The 18868-nt window shown below is 42.2% G+C and overlaps 2 protein-coding genes across 2 annotated transcripts; one reads left to right on the top strand and one right to left on the bottom strand.

Annotated features, from left to right (window-relative positions):
- Positions 1 to 332: 332 nt before the first annotated feature.
- adra1aa (adrenoceptor alpha 1Aa) lies at positions 333 to 7310 on the top strand. The gene is made up of 2 exons (XM_084551940.1): positions 333 to 2410; positions 6504 to 7310. Exons 1-2 carry the CDS (start codon positions 1513 to 1515, stop codon positions 7055 to 7057), a joined length of 1452 nt encoding a protein of 483 aa, XP_084408066.1. The 5' UTR covers positions 333 to 1512; the 3' UTR covers positions 7058 to 7310.
- Positions 7311 to 11909: 4599 nt separating this feature from the next.
- dpysl2a (dihydropyrimidinase like 2a) lies at positions 11910 to 18217 on the bottom strand (the record flags this gene model as incomplete). The annotated part of the gene is made up of 14 exons (XM_084552329.1): positions 18081 to 18217; positions 15515 to 15603; positions 15215 to 15399; positions 14888 to 15052; positions 14585 to 14646; positions 14366 to 14446; positions 14208 to 14276; positions 13994 to 14114; positions 13757 to 13913; positions 13469 to 13610; positions 13188 to 13358; positions 12395 to 12574; positions 12089 to 12290; positions 11910 to 12001 (listed from the first exon to the last, which is right to left on the bottom strand). Exons 1-14 carry the CDS (start codon positions 18120 to 18122, stop codon positions 11910 to 11912), a joined length of 1758 nt encoding a protein of 585 aa, XP_084408455.1. The 5' UTR covers positions 18123 to 18217.
- Positions 18218 to 18868: the final 651 nt, after the last annotated feature.

Here is an 18868-nt window from a genome sequence, read left to right as displayed (position 1 = left end):
AACGTTGCGTACCCAAAATGCTTTGGTGGTAGCATCGGCCATGAGTCAGGAGAACTCCGCCGCTAGGCAACTGTTGCCGTCTAGAAGCCTCCAGGGCTAAAAACTTAGCAAGCTAACAACCGGGTGACTTAATGTAGGAAATGCAATGGCAAAATGAAAGGAAAAAGCCTCAGATATATTATAAAATTAAGAAAACAAATTGATTAAAGTGATTAAATTACAATTTATTAATTTAGCACCCATTTGTACAAAATTAACTTCCACTATTTTCTGAGCCTGAAGCCATTCTGGGCTGCAGACTCATAATAACAACCTTTGAATACGCACACATCAACCTATCAGACCATCACAAAGAGTATTGTTTTGACCTCTGTCTGTTTAGAAGCGTGATGTTGATTTATTTAAAGGACGGATTAAAAGCGAAGTCAGGCCTATCTTGGTGCACTGCAGGTCACTTGAAGATCATATTAGCACCACAAAAGGTGATGAAATATACATTAAGTCCTCTGATTGAGACAGGTGCACTGTTGACACTGTTGGCTATTCTGGGTTGGCTCTACACTGTCCTGACTTTTAACAGTGAGACGTTTCCCTGACCGTTCAGTGAAACAGGCATCTGTTCAGTCTTGATAAAAGTTTCTTTATTCTTAAACCTCATGTCGCGGTCAGTCGATACTCGAGATGAGACGGCGGTTGCATTGATCTGACAGCAACTGTGGCTCAGACATTGTCTCTCAACTGCAGTCTTGATAGAGCTGAGCCGTGGAAATATGGGAAGGGAAAACAATGCAAAAACAAAACAATGCTCAAAACAAGGATGACTGCTTTTGTGTTTTACTGTAAGAAATGGATGTGTCAATTCTCCTCTGTCTCTTTTCAAAGGAACTGGATACTGTCATTGTCTGCTGTTGCTGTGCTGAAGCTGAAGCCGAATATGCCCCTGCGTGCAACAGGAACAGCCTGGATGCTGATTACTGCTCACCTAGCACTTTGCCCGGACAAGTGGTTTATCATTACAGTGTTTTCAAAGACAACAGACTTGAATTTTGGGCCCAAGATACAGTTTTTGGTTCAAAGAACTTGTAAAGCCCTGTTTGATTATTTACATCCAGCAGCCTATCCTATCTGTGATGCATTTCTAACAGTGCTTTGGACCAGCTGTGCAATAACAGACACTTTTAACATCAGTAACATTTTCAAGACGGATTACCTGATTTCAGCACAGTAGGTTTTGTCTGCATATATTATACTTCTGTCTCAGTGTTTCTGCATGCATCCTGTCGTTTTATTTTCCTTGATGCGTTGCCAACATAATGGCTCATTTGCTAGAGGCTTCATCTTTCAAATTATGTTTTGACAAGACAGACTTAATGTGATCATTACTCTAATGACTTTTATGAGAATGCCCCGATGTCCTTTTTTTTTCCTTTAGTGAACTTAAATAGGTGTGCGTGTTTCAGCCTACCTTTGCAGGACAGGACAGTGTTCAGTATCAGCTAAGTTTCGGAACTGATGGTTCCCGTCCTGGACAATATGACCCCAGCTCCTCTGACACAGAACTGCTCAAACTGCAGCCAGGTTTTAGTCCCAGAGCTCAACGTGGTCAAGGCTATAGTTTTGGGCCTGGTGCTTGGTGTCTTTATCATGTTTGGAATTGTGGGAAACATCCTGGTAATCCTGTCAGTAGTCTGCCATCGACACCTGCGGACTGTCACACATTATTTCATAGTTAATCTGGCCGTGGCAGATTTGCTGCTGAGCTCCACTGTGCTGCCTTTCTCTGCCATTTTTGAGATACTGGATCGGTGGGTGTTTGGACGGGTCTTTTGTAATATTTGGGCAGCTGTGGACGTGCTCTGCTGCACGGCCTCCATCATGAGCCTCTGTGTGATCTCCGTGGACCGCTACATTGGAGTCAGTTACCCTCTGCGTTACCCTTCTATCATGACAAAACGCAGGGCTCTGTTGGCTGTGATGCTGCTGTGGGTGCTCTCTGTCATCATATCTATTGGACCTTTGTTCGGCTGGAAAGAGCCGGCACCAGAGGACGATACAATCTGCAAGATCACAGAGGAGCCCGGCTATGCAATCTTCTCTGCTGTGGGTTCCTTCTATCTCCCTCTGGCCATCATACTGGCCATGTACTGTCGGGTTTATGTGGTAGCTCAGAGGGAGAGCCTGGGCCTGAAAGAGGGCCACAAGACAGAGAAGTCAAAGTCAGAGCAAGTGACACTCAGGATACACAGAGGCAACACAACGGTGTCAGAGGACGAGGCTCTTCGCAGCCGCACGCATTTCGCCCTGCGACTGCTCAAGTTCTCACGTGAGAAGAAGGCTGCCAAGACCTTGGGCATTGTGGTTGGCTGCTTTGTGTTGTGCTGGCTGCCTTTTTTTCTGGTGCTACCCATTGGTGAGTATGTTTATCATCTGATTCCTAATTGTCAGAACTGCCTTATAACTGGATGCTGTCCATAACCTCCGTACCATTTCACAGGACAGAGCAACAATCAACTCAGTGTTGTATAATTGAATCAGATCAGCCTACGTATCACAGGTTTAAATGTTTCAGTGTTAAAGGAATATTTCAGCTAATAAGCCAAATGTGGAAAATAAAACCACTCTTACTGTGTCTGTCAGGTAAATATGAATATACAGTCCGTCGACTGTTGACATATGTTAACATGAAGACTGGAAGCAGGGTCAACATCTTACCTGGCTCTGTCCAAAGCTCACAAAGTATTACACAAGTAATACTTGTAATTACAACTATTACAGACCTTTTAATTATTTTCCAAAACCAAAGGGTAAGCGTGGAAAGTTATTTTTTTTGTGTGTTGGATCATTTCATTGTTTGGTCACAGTAACCTCTTAGAGTCCTTAGTGAGCTTTAGAAATGAAGGTATGCTGATTTTGTTACCTTTAGACTGAGGCAAGTGAGCTACAGCTCCCTGTCTTAAGTCTGTCTAACAGTTTACTGACCCCAGCACCATATTAAAAGACATATATGAGAGAAGTATTATCATCTAATTCTGAGAGAATTAGCATTTCCCCAAATGTCATTATCCCTTTAAAGATGCACAGACAGTCAATGACGTGCTCTTTTAACTTTTTAATCAATATGATTTCACAAATTAAAAACAGGCTCATATATTGGATTGCCTACACTTCCACATGAGTCAGACCACTTTTAGAGAGCCATTTAGCTTATTTATTAATTGATTTATTCTCCTCCAAGGTTTTTAAGTGCTGGTGAATTTAATAGATGACATTAATTGAATTGCTCCTTGGTGGGAGCACACTGAAGGTAGCAGCATTCAGACAAGCCTTGTGGCCTATTGAACAGCATAGTAAATTCTTTGACTCGGCCAGGTAGACGCTCTATAAATAGCCGCTATAAATAGCCGCTATAAATCTTTCAGATCTCGGGCATCCTCCAGTGCTTTTCTGTCTGTAAACAAAAGCAAAGAATTTCAGACCATCATATACTTCAAATGCAGACCTTTGATTGAGGTGTCAAGCCATTTCGCCGCTCCTGCCCCCTCACTCCCTTGTGTTTGTGACTCACTTCATCACAATGCCAGCCCTTCAATGACAGATAAAGTCATCACGTTGGTGTCAAACTTTATTTGATGTTCCCTTCAAGAGCACCCAGCTTGATGAAGACAAGCTTGAAGGGAAATAATCACACGGCTTGCCAAGCTTGTTGGAACTATATGTGCTGTTGTCAATAATGTGAGAAGGAAATAGAACCAGATAGATACGAGATATGGCACATGTTCACAGGGTTTTTATTTATTCCATGCTCTCATGCTTGTAAATATAGCTACCATGTGGCTGAGACTGGGAAATGAAAAGCCTCAACTTACCAATGCTCCCTTACTAATACTGGCATCACTGTGCATACCACTGGCACATAAGTCTGTGGGCAATGATAGATTTAGCAGTGAATCACCAAGCAGTGGTCTAATTTTGATGTATTGAGCCTGGTAACCCCAGACTGCTTGATTTGGTTTACTGGAGTAAACATTTTTAGTAGTAGAGAGTAGTAGTTTACTGAAAAAAAAAATAGATGAGGTATTTGTTCCATCTTAATATTTCAGAAGTCCTTCTCAACGACTATACAAGATAGAAAGTCTGCCAGTGCTAGTTTTACAAGGAAATGCATATGTTGCTCCCTATTCACCGACCTGCGCTCTGGCTCCTTGTCATATCATTGTCACCATCTATAGGTTTAAGTAGTTTGGTATGAGACATACGTTTTTAATTACCTGGAAAACAATATAAACAAATATTAATGACTCCTCCTGCACTTGGGGGTGTATACTAAATTTCCATCCAATGAAATGCTTTCTCCTTTTTTTATATTCCATTCTCCATATGTCTCCTTCATCAGCTTCACTGCTGGTTTCATATCTTGGCTTGAGCATCTTTTGGTGGTGCCTGCTCAGACCACTGGAGCTGACCAATCAGAGCACACTGGGTTTTTGTTTTTTTGGGGGGGGGGGGGGCAGCCTCTGAAATAGCAGCTGTACGTTCCCACAGCTAGCCTTTTTAATGTGAACTTTAAAGCAGCACAAATGCTTTCTTTTAAATGAACATTGGAACAAATGTTGCAATAATAGTCACTCTCTGCAATTCCACATAGTTCCACTAAGCTCTTTGGCATCGGATAATCTGTTTCGTGACCTGCAGCTTCCTGGATGTGGTTCGGTCTCCTTGTTTTTATTTGCAATCGGATGTTTCCACTTAAAAAAATGGGGAATCATCTGGTAGCTAAAGAGAGAGATACTTTAATCAGGATGAGTGGTGAGACAGAGACGAAAGAAGAGTGAGAGCGAGAGTGTGATATTCACATTTATTAACTGTCCATAAACACAAATCCAAATGCATACTAATAACACTCTGTGTTTTTCAGGACATGTATGACTTCGTAAGATCATTGTATGGCAACATAGCCCCAAGCAGCAACAAAATCAATCGATGCTGCTAAAAAGTGAATTATAATTATGGCTATGCTGTGCTCTCATCCTTCCTTCTTCTTACTTACCCCTCCAACAGTTCACACTTAATGGTTGTTTGGTCAAAACCTTGTGCAAGTATGACAATAGCCTTCCAAAATATGTTGTTAGAGTTATAGAGCAACTAATGCTTCATTGTGCTCAGACAGCAATACACTTTTCCAACAGATGCAACACCTTCCTATTTTTACTCAAAAAATGAATCTATCGGGCATACTGGCAATAATAGAATTGTTCTTTTTTGGCACAGCTGGTGGTAAAATGTATGAGCTGTACAACCAGGCGCAAAATAATTTGCTCTCTAACTCTCAACGCCTCTTCTTTCTTTCCATCCCTGCATCACGATCTCATTTTTCCAAAGCCCACGTTTAACCGTCTGCAACAGCTTGCCCAATAAAGCATTTCTTCCCTTCTACCCCTGAAAATAGATGATAGATAGACAGATATATTGCAGCCCCACAAGAACTCGGCCATTTAATTATTTTAATGTCTCACTGGCAGCCACTGAATATGTGAAGAGTCACCCACATTTACGGTGACAAACAGGGCTGCATATAATGTGCCTGTTACGCCATTACTTTTGCTTCTTCATTAAAGGTCCCACTCACATTCTCTGCCATGAGCGCATCCTCTAATCAGCACAAAGCAGTACAATTTAAAACAGTAATTGTATTGAAATCCTTAACCTCGATTGCAACTAAGGAGCATTTATATTTATGGGATAACGCCATTAGGAATGAAGTGTGTGCAATGATACGATTCCCCTAGCTGTTGCAGATCATATATTTATTTCACATAAAAACTACCTCTGGCGGAACGGACACAAGAACAAGTAACTGAGGCTCTAAATATTTAACCTAAATCACACTAACAGCATGGCTTGGGGAAATGTTGGTCAGTCTACCCAGGGTCCAGACTGAAATATCAATAACTGTTACAACAGACCTTCATAAATTATGAAAGATGAGTCCAGGTGATTTAGAGGATCCACAGATTTTTTCCTGTAGACTCCCCAGCAAGCCAGCGTCTTTGTTTCATTCCTCCTCTGAAATAGCTTTGTGTCTGCTTGAAGGACTGGTACAAACATTTATATACAAATCTATGCACAGTTTGAGACGTTCTTCTCTCAGGGGTTAAATCCTAATATCCATTGAGATCCCCTGACTTTTCCTATAGCACCAACAAAATGTAAAATATTGGAGGGAGTCAGATTTGCTACAAATCTTAAAAGTCCCTTGAGGATAAATTAGTTGCCAACTGAAGAGCCTAAGCTGTAGGCTGCTACGTGTTTAGTGGAAATTGCTACGCTAACGATACTGCCAGCTAAATATGCTAACATCGTAGTGGGAGCAAGTTAGCATGCTAATATTAGCATATTAGCCTTACAGATCCAAAGAACTGCTGGCATGACTACAAACTTTATGTTTCACTTTGGATTTTTTATGTCTTTTCTTCTGCTGAAACATATATCTAATGTCACCACAGGTTCCATATTTCCTGCGTACAGACCTTCAGACACTGTCTTCAAGATCACCTTCTGGCTCGGCTACTTCAACAGCTGCATCAACCCCATCATCTACCCATGCTCCAACCAAGAGTTCAAGAAAGCTTTTCAGAGTTTACTGGGAGTTCACTGTTTGAGAACAACTCCCAGACCCCACCATCCACATCTGAGTACAGGTCAGGGTCAAACACAAGGTCACGGCCATCCCCTCACTCTTGGCCTTGACAGCAGGGGGCCTCCCTCCCGGCTCAGCCCCTCTTCCTCAATGGCCTTGTCCAGAACTCCTTCTTCCAGGGACAGCAGGGAGTGGAAGGTCTTTGCTGGTGGCCCCGCAGGCGAGTCTGGACCAGCAGAAACAAGCACGGCTAAAGTGGCTAAACTCTGCAATAAAAGCTTCCAGCGGACATGCTGCTGCATTCTCGGTCCTGGGACTCCCCCGCTGGAGTCAAACTGCGCTCAGCCACCTCCTGTCGGAAACCTTCCCACAATTAAAATCCATCAACTGTCCCTGTCAGAAAAAGGAGAGCCTGTGTAACCGCTGTAATCCTTCATCCATTAGTTGTAACTCCTCTTTCAAGGTCACAGGCGAGTATATTTTCCTTTTGCAAAGAATGAGTTGAAAGAATGGCAGCTTCAACATGTAAATTTGAAATATCTCTGCTTTGATATCACTCTGGGTATAAGATGTCAGAAACCTCACCGCTCTCTGTTTTACCTCTTTAAGAAGACACTGTCTATAAAAATGTTGAAAAGAGATCCTGAACACCGGGAAAATGGACCAAAAGATTTAAAAATGTTTACATGTTTTATATTACAGAAGAGAAGTTTAAATGTATAAAAATGTAAATGGGAACAGTTAATGTATAGCATGGTTTTAGCAGTCATTTAAAAAATGCTGGTCAGTGGTGCTCCTGTTGTCTCCAAAATTTGCCTAATGCTGTTCCTGTCGTGGAAACACTCGTGTACCGCTCTGTACACAGTACAAAAAACAAAAATAAAAAAAGGGACATTACATACCACTGTGTCACATGCAATAAATTTGGATGACATATTCCTAACGAGGGATTCATTAAGACATTTGGAGATTTCTGTTATTATTTATTTGTTTTGTTTACTTTTTTTGGGCTTATTCATTAAATATATAACCCATCAAAACATCTAGTTAATCTATTCCCACAATTTCATGTACCTCCGAGCAGTGCCAGATGGATGTCTTAATATACTTCTGTGGAATTTTAACTGACCTTGTGGTTGCTGGCCTCAATCCTGACCGGGCCCCAAGCCTCTTAAAATCCACCAGATTTAGAGGATGTCACGATAAGTCACACACAGTCTGAGACATTCTTCTCTCAGGCTGTGTTCCTTGTGTTTCTTCTTTACTCGCCATCCACACAAGGAACGCTGCATCTCCAACTTGGCCTTCAGTGTGTGCGCTGTTTAATAGAGTGTGAGTTCAAGACTGCAAAGTGGCTCTGTTTACGCCGAGGCATCGAAGGGCACGAGGACCAACCTCTGCCTGTGGTATTGATTTATTTTCCCCTGGCTACTCCCTCTGTAGCACCAAGATGTACTCCCTCCGTGAGTGTGAGGAGGAAGAGATGCAGCCGGCATCGTTAGACCCATCTCCTTCTCCCTCCTCGCTAAGTTCAGCGGCAGAAGTGGAGTCGACAGCTTTCGCGCAGTGTGGAAAACCTGTCAGTGAAGTGAAAATGCTTGTCCGCGCTGTCATTGACTGGCATGTCTGTGAACCTGTAAATCACACCGTCTCTGCACAGATGCCATTAGGAGAAAAGCTGCCAGCTCCAGCTCTAAATTGCAGATGGTACAGATGACCTGATTCATCCCTCCCTCTATTATCGCTCTTGAAAGAAACTGATGAACAAATTAACAAAATCTCAACTAAATACTTATGTGCAATGATCTTCAGCATCACTACTGAGTCAGATATTGAGTGGAGCAAGAGCACACCTCCTGTGTTTAACCAGAACTCCCTGTTTGTATCCAGCTGCTTAATTTCATGTATTCATGGTGAAATGATCAATGACTGTATAATCTACTTTTCTCTTTTTATAGCGCATTTGTTCTGATACAAATGACTGCAGTCACCGATTCAATAGAGGAATAAATTGAATTCTCACAGTCTCTACTGATGTGGATGATACTGTGGTCATGACAGATCAGTTCTGGGAGGGATTGTGGTCTTATTATAGCGGTGGCTGTGTTCCTCTGGATTGAAAGCATAGCGAGTGATGACTCATGTTTGCACACTTTCCCAAGAGGGTTAAGCTCAGTTAACTCCTCCTGATGTTTATTTTTTTTTCCCCCTCCTATCCAAAGCTCTCATCAGTGTGGTGAAGATGTTGACATTACAGGATTCCCCTCTCCGGTTTAATCAGTGCTCTCATCTTGCTAAGTCCTAATTGGACAACTGTCAAATAGCCGGGGGGCTTCACTCCAACTAATCACAGAACTTTTGTTGATGTGGTGTGTTCAGTGAGATGAGACGTAGCCGTTGTCTCGTTCAGTTCATTCTGACGGAAGCATCCCTGTGGGTGAAGTGTCTTAAAACATCAAAACTGAGACTGAGCACTACGACTCTGTGCCTCCACCTAGTGTCTCATTGCCTCTCTGCAGGATGAGCAACAACATGGTACCAGGATATACAAGGAAGGACATTGGAGACATTGCTTAGACATTTGAACTTGCAAATATTTTTAATTTCAAATTGTAACTACTTTATAATGATCTCGAAAGGGTGTTATGTGGGTTTAAGATGTCTTCCACGTTGCATTTATAACCTCCATATTGGAGTTCAGATTTAGGTTTAAAAACAGCTTTCTAGGGTCAAACCCAGAGCATTTATCCATCTGAAGCAAACTGCCGTATAACGTAGCATGGAGGGGTCATTAACCTCATAACAAGCAGCGTCCTAGAAGTGAGGTTGCGCATTTCAAACGTATGCTTTGCGTCTAAACCATGTGCGTATTCACTCAGTTGAATCTTCATATGGATTTGATGAGTCATGAGTCAGATAGTTATGATTAATAATGAGCCATTTGTGTGCAAGTAGTTTCATTTCTGACGCTCATTGCTCATCAGTATTTAATATCTGTTCAATTGTCATGGCAACAGTGCATCATATTATAAAAGGTTTTGCGTGTAAGATGTTAATCTCCAAAGAAATGAGCAGCTTCAGTTGCCAGATAAATGACGTGCACAACAGACATTATAGGAAATAGAAAACAGTTAAGTGAAAATGCTATTTTTTTTATAAATGTACCACCATTGCTTTTAAGCAATGCACAATTTGTCCACAAGAACATGATTTATTGATGTTAAACTAAGTTTCCGTTCATAAACAAACATCTACTTCAATTTAAATGATCACTTATCTGTTTTCCAGCTGATAATGAATCAGATATAATTCATGCATAATTTACAGCTGCTTATAAACACAAAAAAACCTTCTCAGAAGATTAACTCTAATAATTGCTGTTACTTTCTATTATAGGATGAGGAAACGACAGGATAAAGTGATTCATTAAAATTCTACATGGCTGAATTATTCATAAACTTAGAAAGAAAGCCAGTACCATAAGTTTAATTTTTATTATTTTAATCCACTGAAGTCAACACAGATAAGGTCAAATGCTGACAGGGCCGATGACCCCTCCCACCCTGCCCCCCCAAAACTCTGGTATCCTACAAAACATACATGATCAAGATCATCACACTCACTAGGTGGAAGAGGGCAAACAACAGTGCTCAACATCACAACTCAATAACCAAGAAAAGTTCCCCGAATGTAAGTCACTTCACATTATAGCTCGGCATACAAAACCTACACTTGACAAGGCAATGAGGAAGAGATAATCCAGTGTTATACAGTGCAGCTGCACAGTGCTGCGTGACTGACAACCTGTGGTGGTTCGCTGAATACAGTTAATACCTCGAGTGAATCTGTTGTTGACAGCAATGTGCAGGTGGAGGGGTAAGGAAAACGATATATCCGGTAATTCATTCACAACACTAACACCGAGAACAGTGGACACATCATCAGCGCACTGTGTGGGATTTCATATACGTACAGAAGCATTTTTCGTCAGGTCTCAAAGATCCTCGTTTCACCTCTTTAAAGAGCCTTCATAGATACAGTGTGCTATCAATATCTTACAGAACAGGCAGGCAAGTAGTTCAATTCAACACATATCCTAGAACGCACAGACACATCCAATACAAATAAAAACTGTTAGCAAGCTCACATACATTTGGATTGTTACAGGTGCAAAACAAATTGTGGGTAAATGGTGACTCCACCCTGGCGGCTGTTATTACAAAGCATACGTGACTGCTGTGTGGACATCGTCTGCACATATACAGCAATGGTCATATAGCACCAGGTGCAGAGAGGTCGTCGGCAAACCTCGCAACGAGCTTCTTCTTTGTAGATATACAATATACACTAATCTGATTATTGGAAGCTTGTTGCCCTGACAACCTTTCAACAAACGAGAGGAAAAAAAACACAGTGATGAAATGAGGGAAAAAGTGGTGTCATTCTCTGACAAAATGTTAACGACCCAGCTATTCTTCTGGTTTCAGGGCAAAGTTGAAATTAGTGGTTTTACCCTAAAATACCCTTTGTTTCTTCTTCTTTCAGTGCGGTCCAACCAACAAAATCCAAAAATGACTTAACATAAAACTTTTTCTTTTTTTAAATAAAAGTGCAACTATAACGCAAAAGGAAGACATAGGTGAATAGTTCAACTCAATCCAGAGCCTTAACAAAAACCTAAATACTGCAAACTTAAAATAAAAGCAATATGTTAGGAGAGGGAAAACTCTTTCATAGTATTTCGAGATATTTTATATTAATTTTACCAGAACAGCACAGTTTAATAGTGTTGATGTTTTACTTTCAACTGAATTTTTGGTTCGTCTAACACAACCACTAAAAAAGAGAAATGAACAGCTCGAGAAGAAAAACTCTAAACAACTCTTGTTTCTAAAATGCCCGCTCATGAAACTGACTACTTCTTGGACCTCGTTTTCTGTCAACTAAACAGCAAAAAGAATAAAAAAAAATATAAACAAATGTAAACAAATGAATTTCACCAATAATCAAACTGGGCGCAAAAGCAGTGAAAAAGCTGCTTCAATTCACTTTATCCTTCCTCGAGATGAATATGGCTGGAAAGATGAAACAAAATGGAATAGTGCTTTCTCATTTTTTGCATGAGGTGACGTGGTGGAGGTGAGTGAAAAGATGGAGTGGGGTGCAGGGGCGGAGTCAGAGGTGACGACATAAGAGGTGTGATGTGACATTGATTGAGAGTGGCCTCTGGTCCCGTGCTGCCCCTGCGCCCCGTCTCAGCTGAAAAAAGCGTTCAGCCCAGGCTGGTGATGTTGGCTTTTCCACCGGGGGGAGCCACGATGCGTTGAGTGGTGCGACGGGGAACGTTGTCATCAATCTGAGCGCCTACAGAATGTAAATACAACTTGTGTTAATGTACAACTGTGTTAAAGATGAAGAACTACTAGGGTGGGAAATTGAGCTTTCACTCACCAGAGAGACTGAAGCCAGACTGATGCAGGTTGCGTACTGGCTGATGAGTAAACTGCTGCTGTTGCTGCTGCTGCTGCTGCTGCTGCTGTTGCTTGGCAGGGGAAGTCTTCACCGAGGAAACTGTGGACATCACCTTGGGAGTCACAGACTCACACACCGGCCCATCATAAAGGCCCCTGGGGACTCCTCGCAGCTCTGTGAGCTAAACATGCAGGCCAATTCATCAGACCACAAGCTGTGTAGTTCACCACCTTTCTGTATTATAAGTATCTTCATAGCTGGAAGCATGGCTCCATTAGAACTCACCCTGCTGCGAGCCTTTATCCTCTTGTACACTTGGTCCGGGAAGGGTTTACGACTGATGTAGCGCCCACAGCCCTCCATGGTGTGAAGGGTGCCATCTTCTAACACAATCTTGCCCTGGCAGATCACTATCAGAGGACCTCCCCGCACTTCCGTGCCCTCGAATATATTATACTCCACAGCCTGGGAGAGGAACACATGCGATGATAGATACACAGTGTTATCTATCACTCTTACATGATTTTGGTAGATAATGAGGGCTTATACCTGGAAATAGATATGACAAATACGGAGGCAAACAGATTTATAGTCTCACTGTCATTTACATTAAATATTCTTAAAATGCTTCTGGAGCAGTGGAGTATTGTTATGACTAGTTATTTCTTGGACCTCTTGTGCCTTTATTTGATAGTTTTTCAGTGGAGAGAGACCTGAAGTAGTGGGGTGAGAGTGAAGAGGAAACAGTCTTGCAGCATCGTGGTGAGGACTATGGCTCAGTTTATGGGGTGTCCGCTCAAACAGGTGAGCTAGGGAGCATATCGCTATAGGTGTAAATCCAAGCCATGTTGGTTATAGAAGCAGATTTAAGACAGCAGTCACAGGTTTGAATCCCCTCTACATCCAGAGCAAAGCATCTAACCCCAAAAACTGCTCCCCCTGCTCACTTGTTATGTGTATGAATGGATAAGTTATAGAGCATCCTATCAGATACAATCTAAATTATTATGTCTCAATATGCATCAGACAGGTAAATGACTAAAAACACCGTGGATTAAGGGTCAAGACTCCATCTGACCAGGTTGTGGCTCTTAGCTGAGATGATCTTAGTGATATCCGGGTCCCACAACACAAGGTCAGCGTCGGAGCCGACAGCGATGCGGCCTTTGCGGGGGTACAGGTTGAAGGTCTTTGCTGCGTTTGTGCTGGTCACTGCCACAAACTGGTTTTCATCCATCTTGCCAGTCACCTTTTGGGACCAGACAGCGAATCACAAAGGTTTACAGCTTATTTTGATCTAAAGCACTTCATGTTTTTTTTTTCTCTAACATGTGTGAAAGTGGGTCGTTAAAAACTCACCACGCATTTGTCCCAGATTAGGGACATTCTCTCCTCGGTGCCGTTGGTGCCCTCTGGAATCATGGTGAAGTTATCTTTGCCTACTGCACGCTGAGAAGTGTGGAATGTGCAGTGAGCGCTACCGGTCACCTGCAAGTCACCACTGGATAAGAAGAGCATGAATGTGAATGTCACCCACCTCCGCAAAGGGCAGGTTCATAATGAGAAAAAATAAAATGCAGCACACAGCCATGGCACGACGTGTCACTGTGTTGCAGCTATCTTTAGGTCCTGCCGGAGAGCACCTACCATGACAACAGAGAGTTGAGGTAATCAGGGGTGGTGGGATCAGGACTGAGAGGTGGAGAGGTGACAAAGGCTGCTGCCTTGGCCCAGTTCTTACTCCAGTAATGAGTACCATCTGTGCCCAAGCTGGCAGATATGGGCTCTCCATAAACCACAGCACCTACGTGAATAGACAGGATGGTGTCAGCGCAAAGTTTGAGTAGCTAGAGTACTGGCAGATAAAAAAGAATATCTTCTTACCCCTTTTTCTAGCGAGAGCAATGACATCGGCAGCACTCTTGCTCATCACCTTGGTGATGTAGAGAGGACAGTTGGTCTGATTTGCTATAGTGATAGAGCGGTTGACTGCCTCCGCCTCCACCTAAAGATAGTGACAGTAACACACCGAGGTCAGACACACACACGGACACTTTCTTGTCTCTTTTTATTGTAAATAGCTTGTTATAAGTCTTACCTCCTCTGGACGGCTCAGCACGTGACCTTCAGGGCCAGTGATTCCCAACTCCAGAATACGTCTCTGCTCCTAAAACAGCCACAATTTGACATTATGATCCAAAAACAAACAACTGCTTGTAGCTGAGACGTGAATGAATTTACGAGCGGTTCTCTCACCTCTGCGATGATGTCTCCATTCTCAGCATGCACCTGTGCAATGGCCCCGAGATCCCTGATGACACTGAACACCTCATAGATCTACAACAACATGATATACGCTGGTCAGCTTGTATGTCTGGCCATCTACGGCAAAGACATCAAAAAGCCTAGAAAACACATCCTGTGACAGACGACTCAGCACAGATCCCACCAATACTGACAGCAAGCCAAGCATACCTGAGAGTCAGAAAGTTGGAAAACATCCTTATAAGCCAAATACACCAGGAAAGAGTTGACACCTGAAGATAGAAAACTTATGAGAGAAAACAGCCAAAGGTGGAATAAAGAGAGCAAAAGAGGGAAAACCCAGAGCAAAGGAGAAAAGTAAAATCAAAAGGATAAAAATTACAAAGCAGAAATATTAAGTTTTTTTCACTTAATGTAAGGGTGTTGTTTTTCAAATGTGCCAGACAGGGCGGCGGGTAATCAGAGACTTTAAACTGCATGCAGAGCGGTAAGTTGACGGTGTCAGCTACATACCATGATCCTTCACAAGCGTCTCCATCTCTTCCTGAGTGCCTTGGTTCCACTCAGTGATGTCCACGTGCAGAGAATAGTCACAGCATGACTTGCTGTCAGCCCACTCTCTCCACTGCTTGAAAGCAGCAACCAGGCTGACGCCAGGCTCCGGCACCACATGGTCAACTACGCAACACAAACAAACAGGTTGGATTGAATACACAGAGACAAACTGGAAAATTAAACCATGCACCTGATGGCATGCACATCTGCAATGTCACGATCCCAGCAAAAGGTTAACTGTGCTTACTAACTGTAAAACACATGAGGAAATCTAGCAGAACATACTGATCATGGTTGTCCCCCCGGCTAGGGCCGCCCGGGTGCCCTGGTAGAAGTCATCTGCTGCCACCATTCCTCGGTCGGGCATCTGGAACCTAGTGTGCACATCGATACCCCCGGGCATCACCATTCGTCCATGAGCCTCGATGATCTTAACTCCCCCAGGAACAATGAGGTTGTCTCCTATTTGCCTGAAGAAGACAAGTAAAAAGAAAAATATAGATGAAGGAAACCTGATAAAACTGAGAAAATCAAGGCTTCAAGAATCAAGGAGTGTGTGGCATAAGTGGTTATTGGTGAACTTACTTGATGACTCCATCCTCCATGTAGATATCAGCCAAGAATGACTGATCATCGTTCACTATCTTTGCTCCTTTGATGAGGAGACGGTCACTCTGAAACAAGGAGACAGCATTTTACATGGCCCTCAAAATCATCAGATCATCAACAGACTGTTCTATGATTCAACAGCAAACTGTATCCACTTCTAACAAAAATGACTTATTTTTATATAATATTAAAGATCCTTGGCCAGACTGCAGTGTATCTTCCAGTTTGTTCAGAAGCCACCGCAAGGCTTGTATTAAAATACAAAGAATGCTGCTGGAGTTATGAAACATAACCCATACCAGAGTTCATCATATATTATTATACAAGGTTTATTCACGTCTAACAGACACACACATTCACATTTGAAGGGATCAACTCCTGATCAAAACCCTCAAGTAAGAGCTCTGGAGTGGCACAATTAAATCCACCTGAATGAGATGAAAGAAGAGGCTGGCCTACTTCTGCTACAGACTTTCCAGGGTCTCTGAGGACAGCAAGGAGAGCTAATGAAGACAGAAGTGGTTTACTGCAAACCTCACAGCAGGAAAGGCTCTGTATTTAACTGACAGATCTCCTAGACCATTACTTTCTTGTAAGTGGCGGATAAAACCTGTGTAATTTGGTTGTCTTGTAGCTCAGAAATAGCTTTCACTGTGCAAAAATGTCTCTAGTTCTTATGTCCTTTATATATCAGAATATAAACATATATAAACATGCGTTTGAAGATCTCCACTGTAAATATCAATCCTTGTGATTGGTGATCTACAGTCATAAAACTGAAGGGAGTAATAAGAACTGAAAGTACTTAAAGGGTTAAGTGCCAAGAAGGTTATACTATAAATGGAAGTAGGAACTGCTACATCCAAAGAGCTACACTGGTTTTCCAGTACATTAGGTTTCCCTAACTAAAAGTAAAGTACTCCAGTACAACAGGCTGTTCATTATAGCAGTGATGTTCAGTTTTTGCCAGTATTGTCTTATAACTTTCAATTCAACTTCATGGTAGTTTTGAGGTCTTCCGAATCACACTGCGTTATAAAGAAGTGATCTGTTTTTTATATAAATAGGTTGGGCAAAATAATAGAAACACAGTTAACTCAGTTAAACAGCACTGCCATAATGTATTCTCAATTAAAATAAATCATTAAGCAGCCAATAAAAAGAAACAAAGAGAAACCGCAGTAATTGCAGCAGTTTTATTTGACTACCTGACAATCAGTTAACAGACTGCTCCTGTGACTGTACTGACTGTACAAAGGTGAAGATGCTTCCTTCAGTGTGAAACTATGAACACAACCTGCACAGTGCCTGAAATCCATTCAGCCGCTTGGATGTCCATCCAGATGTGCAAGCCTGATTGAGAAGTATCCACAAACACTAAAGATGTATCTAGAATCCCAACTTTAAGTCGTCATACACATATGCAAGCACTAATTTTACCATTATATATATTTGATTGACATTTCTTTGCAGAAATCTGTTTTCAGTTTGACAGCTTTGTCAGTAAAGACATTTTTCTTTTATTTTTGTCAAAAAAGTTAAATTATTTTGACCATGATTCAGTTTATAAAAGTGGAACATCTTATTACAGGGACTGTACACAACCCACTGAATGTGATTTGTGACAATTTCAGCTACTGGTATTTACAGCAGGATTTAACTTTTTGTTCAAAGCTCTGCAGAGTGAAACTATCTGCTTCATTCCAGACTAATAGGTGGTGTCTGACCGTGTGTGTGTGTGTCTGAAGGCCTGGGGCTGTTGCCTGCTGCAGAGTTACTGCTGTCTGGATGTTGTGTCTGGGATGTCAGAGCTGTGGCTTGACCTCTGAGAGACCTGACCACCGCCTAAATAAAAAGACTGGCTGTTTGGTGCGGCCAAATGATGAAACCTGAAGCAGCTGCTGTCTATATGCTTCTGCACTCTGGTTTATAACAGCTGCATAACGAAAGCATAGAGTTTGGATGGGTGCTCTCCAATGACCTACTTTACGAAAGAGGTTTTACTTCTTTTGAGTACCGCTTCTGTAGTCCCTTAATACTGCGCTTCCCACATTATAAGCTGCACCAAATCAACATTTACAACACACAGAGTCAGATACAAATTCATTTGAACAAATGGGATAGAAACAATACACAGAGACATTTGAAGGGGATGAAGATTGTGGATGTCAGAGGATACCAGGTGGAGGATGAAAGTGAAGTGTTCATAAACCTGTTAACTCCACCCTGCATGATGAGGATGCTGCTGACATAGAGCCAATAATGGCAGCTAAAGGAGCAAAGAGTTGCTCTGAACATGTCCATTGCAGAGAAGCATTAATTTCCAAAATGAGGAGCAATCAAAGAGCTTGCTGCAAACCCACAGGCTGGTTATCATTGTTCATCCCTGGCTGTCAGTGTGTGGAGCTGGAGTCGGGCTCCTGCTTAAATGAATGGACTCGGCAAGCTAAGCTAGCTTTTGGTCAAATCCTGAGCCCCAGACCACATTCAAAAACACCACCACCGCGGGATATATGTGCAAATATCAGGAAACAATACTCACTGTAATTCGTGGGATGTTCTTCTTTCCTTGGTAACCGGACATTTTGAAGACACAGTGCCCCCCTCTGCCTCTTGGCTAACGCTAGCTAGCTAGACTGGAAAAGCTCAGCTGCCAATGAAAGGATGAACGGATGCTCTGCTTGTTGACCAGTCGACGCCCCGGGTTTAAACGATTTCTGCCGATAGTAAGCTAAGGTCGCACACTGCAGCTCAGCAATGAACCAAAATCAAAGGGTAATATATTTGCCCAACTGTCCTACTCTTGAATTTACTGTCAGAAAAGGTCCCTGAAGACCAGACGAGCACCAAGATGAGAAGGGCCACAAAGAGGAATCGCGCATGCGCACTGCCCCGCCCTGCTCATCCTCTGCTCCATGTTTCTCATTTGATGTGGGGGAAAAAAAATAAAAAATCAGTTTGGGTGAAATAGGTTACATGAAATTTGGGGCTTGGTTCAACAGGTTCTTAGGGAATAAATTAATTACATTCCTTAACATATTCACAATTAACCTAACCCATCCATGATGAGTGATGATCAAAGTGTGCTATATTACACAGTAAATAGTATAACAATTAAGCTCTGGGTCCACATTGTGTGAAATATCTTGCACTTATAGTTATTCTGGCATTTCGTTTAGCATGGATCAAACTTCTCTGCAAGAAATGTCACGTTTTAAAATCATGTTTGCGAAGCGATGCCCATCACACTCCTAGGTCCATGCATTGATAGAATGAAGTCTGGCAAAATGCTCGACAGTGCTGCCTATAAGTAAGCAATGTTTGGTGTCT

The sequence above is a fragment of the Chelon labrosus genome (assembly GCF_963514085.1).
Source record: "Chelon labrosus genome assembly, chromosome: 9".
In the NCBI taxonomy this organism is placed as follows: Eukaryota; Metazoa; Chordata; class Actinopteri; order Mugiliformes; family Mugilidae; genus Chelon; species Chelon labrosus.
Note: the sequence above shows the minus strand (reverse complement) of the source record. Positions and strands in the feature narration are given on the sequence as shown.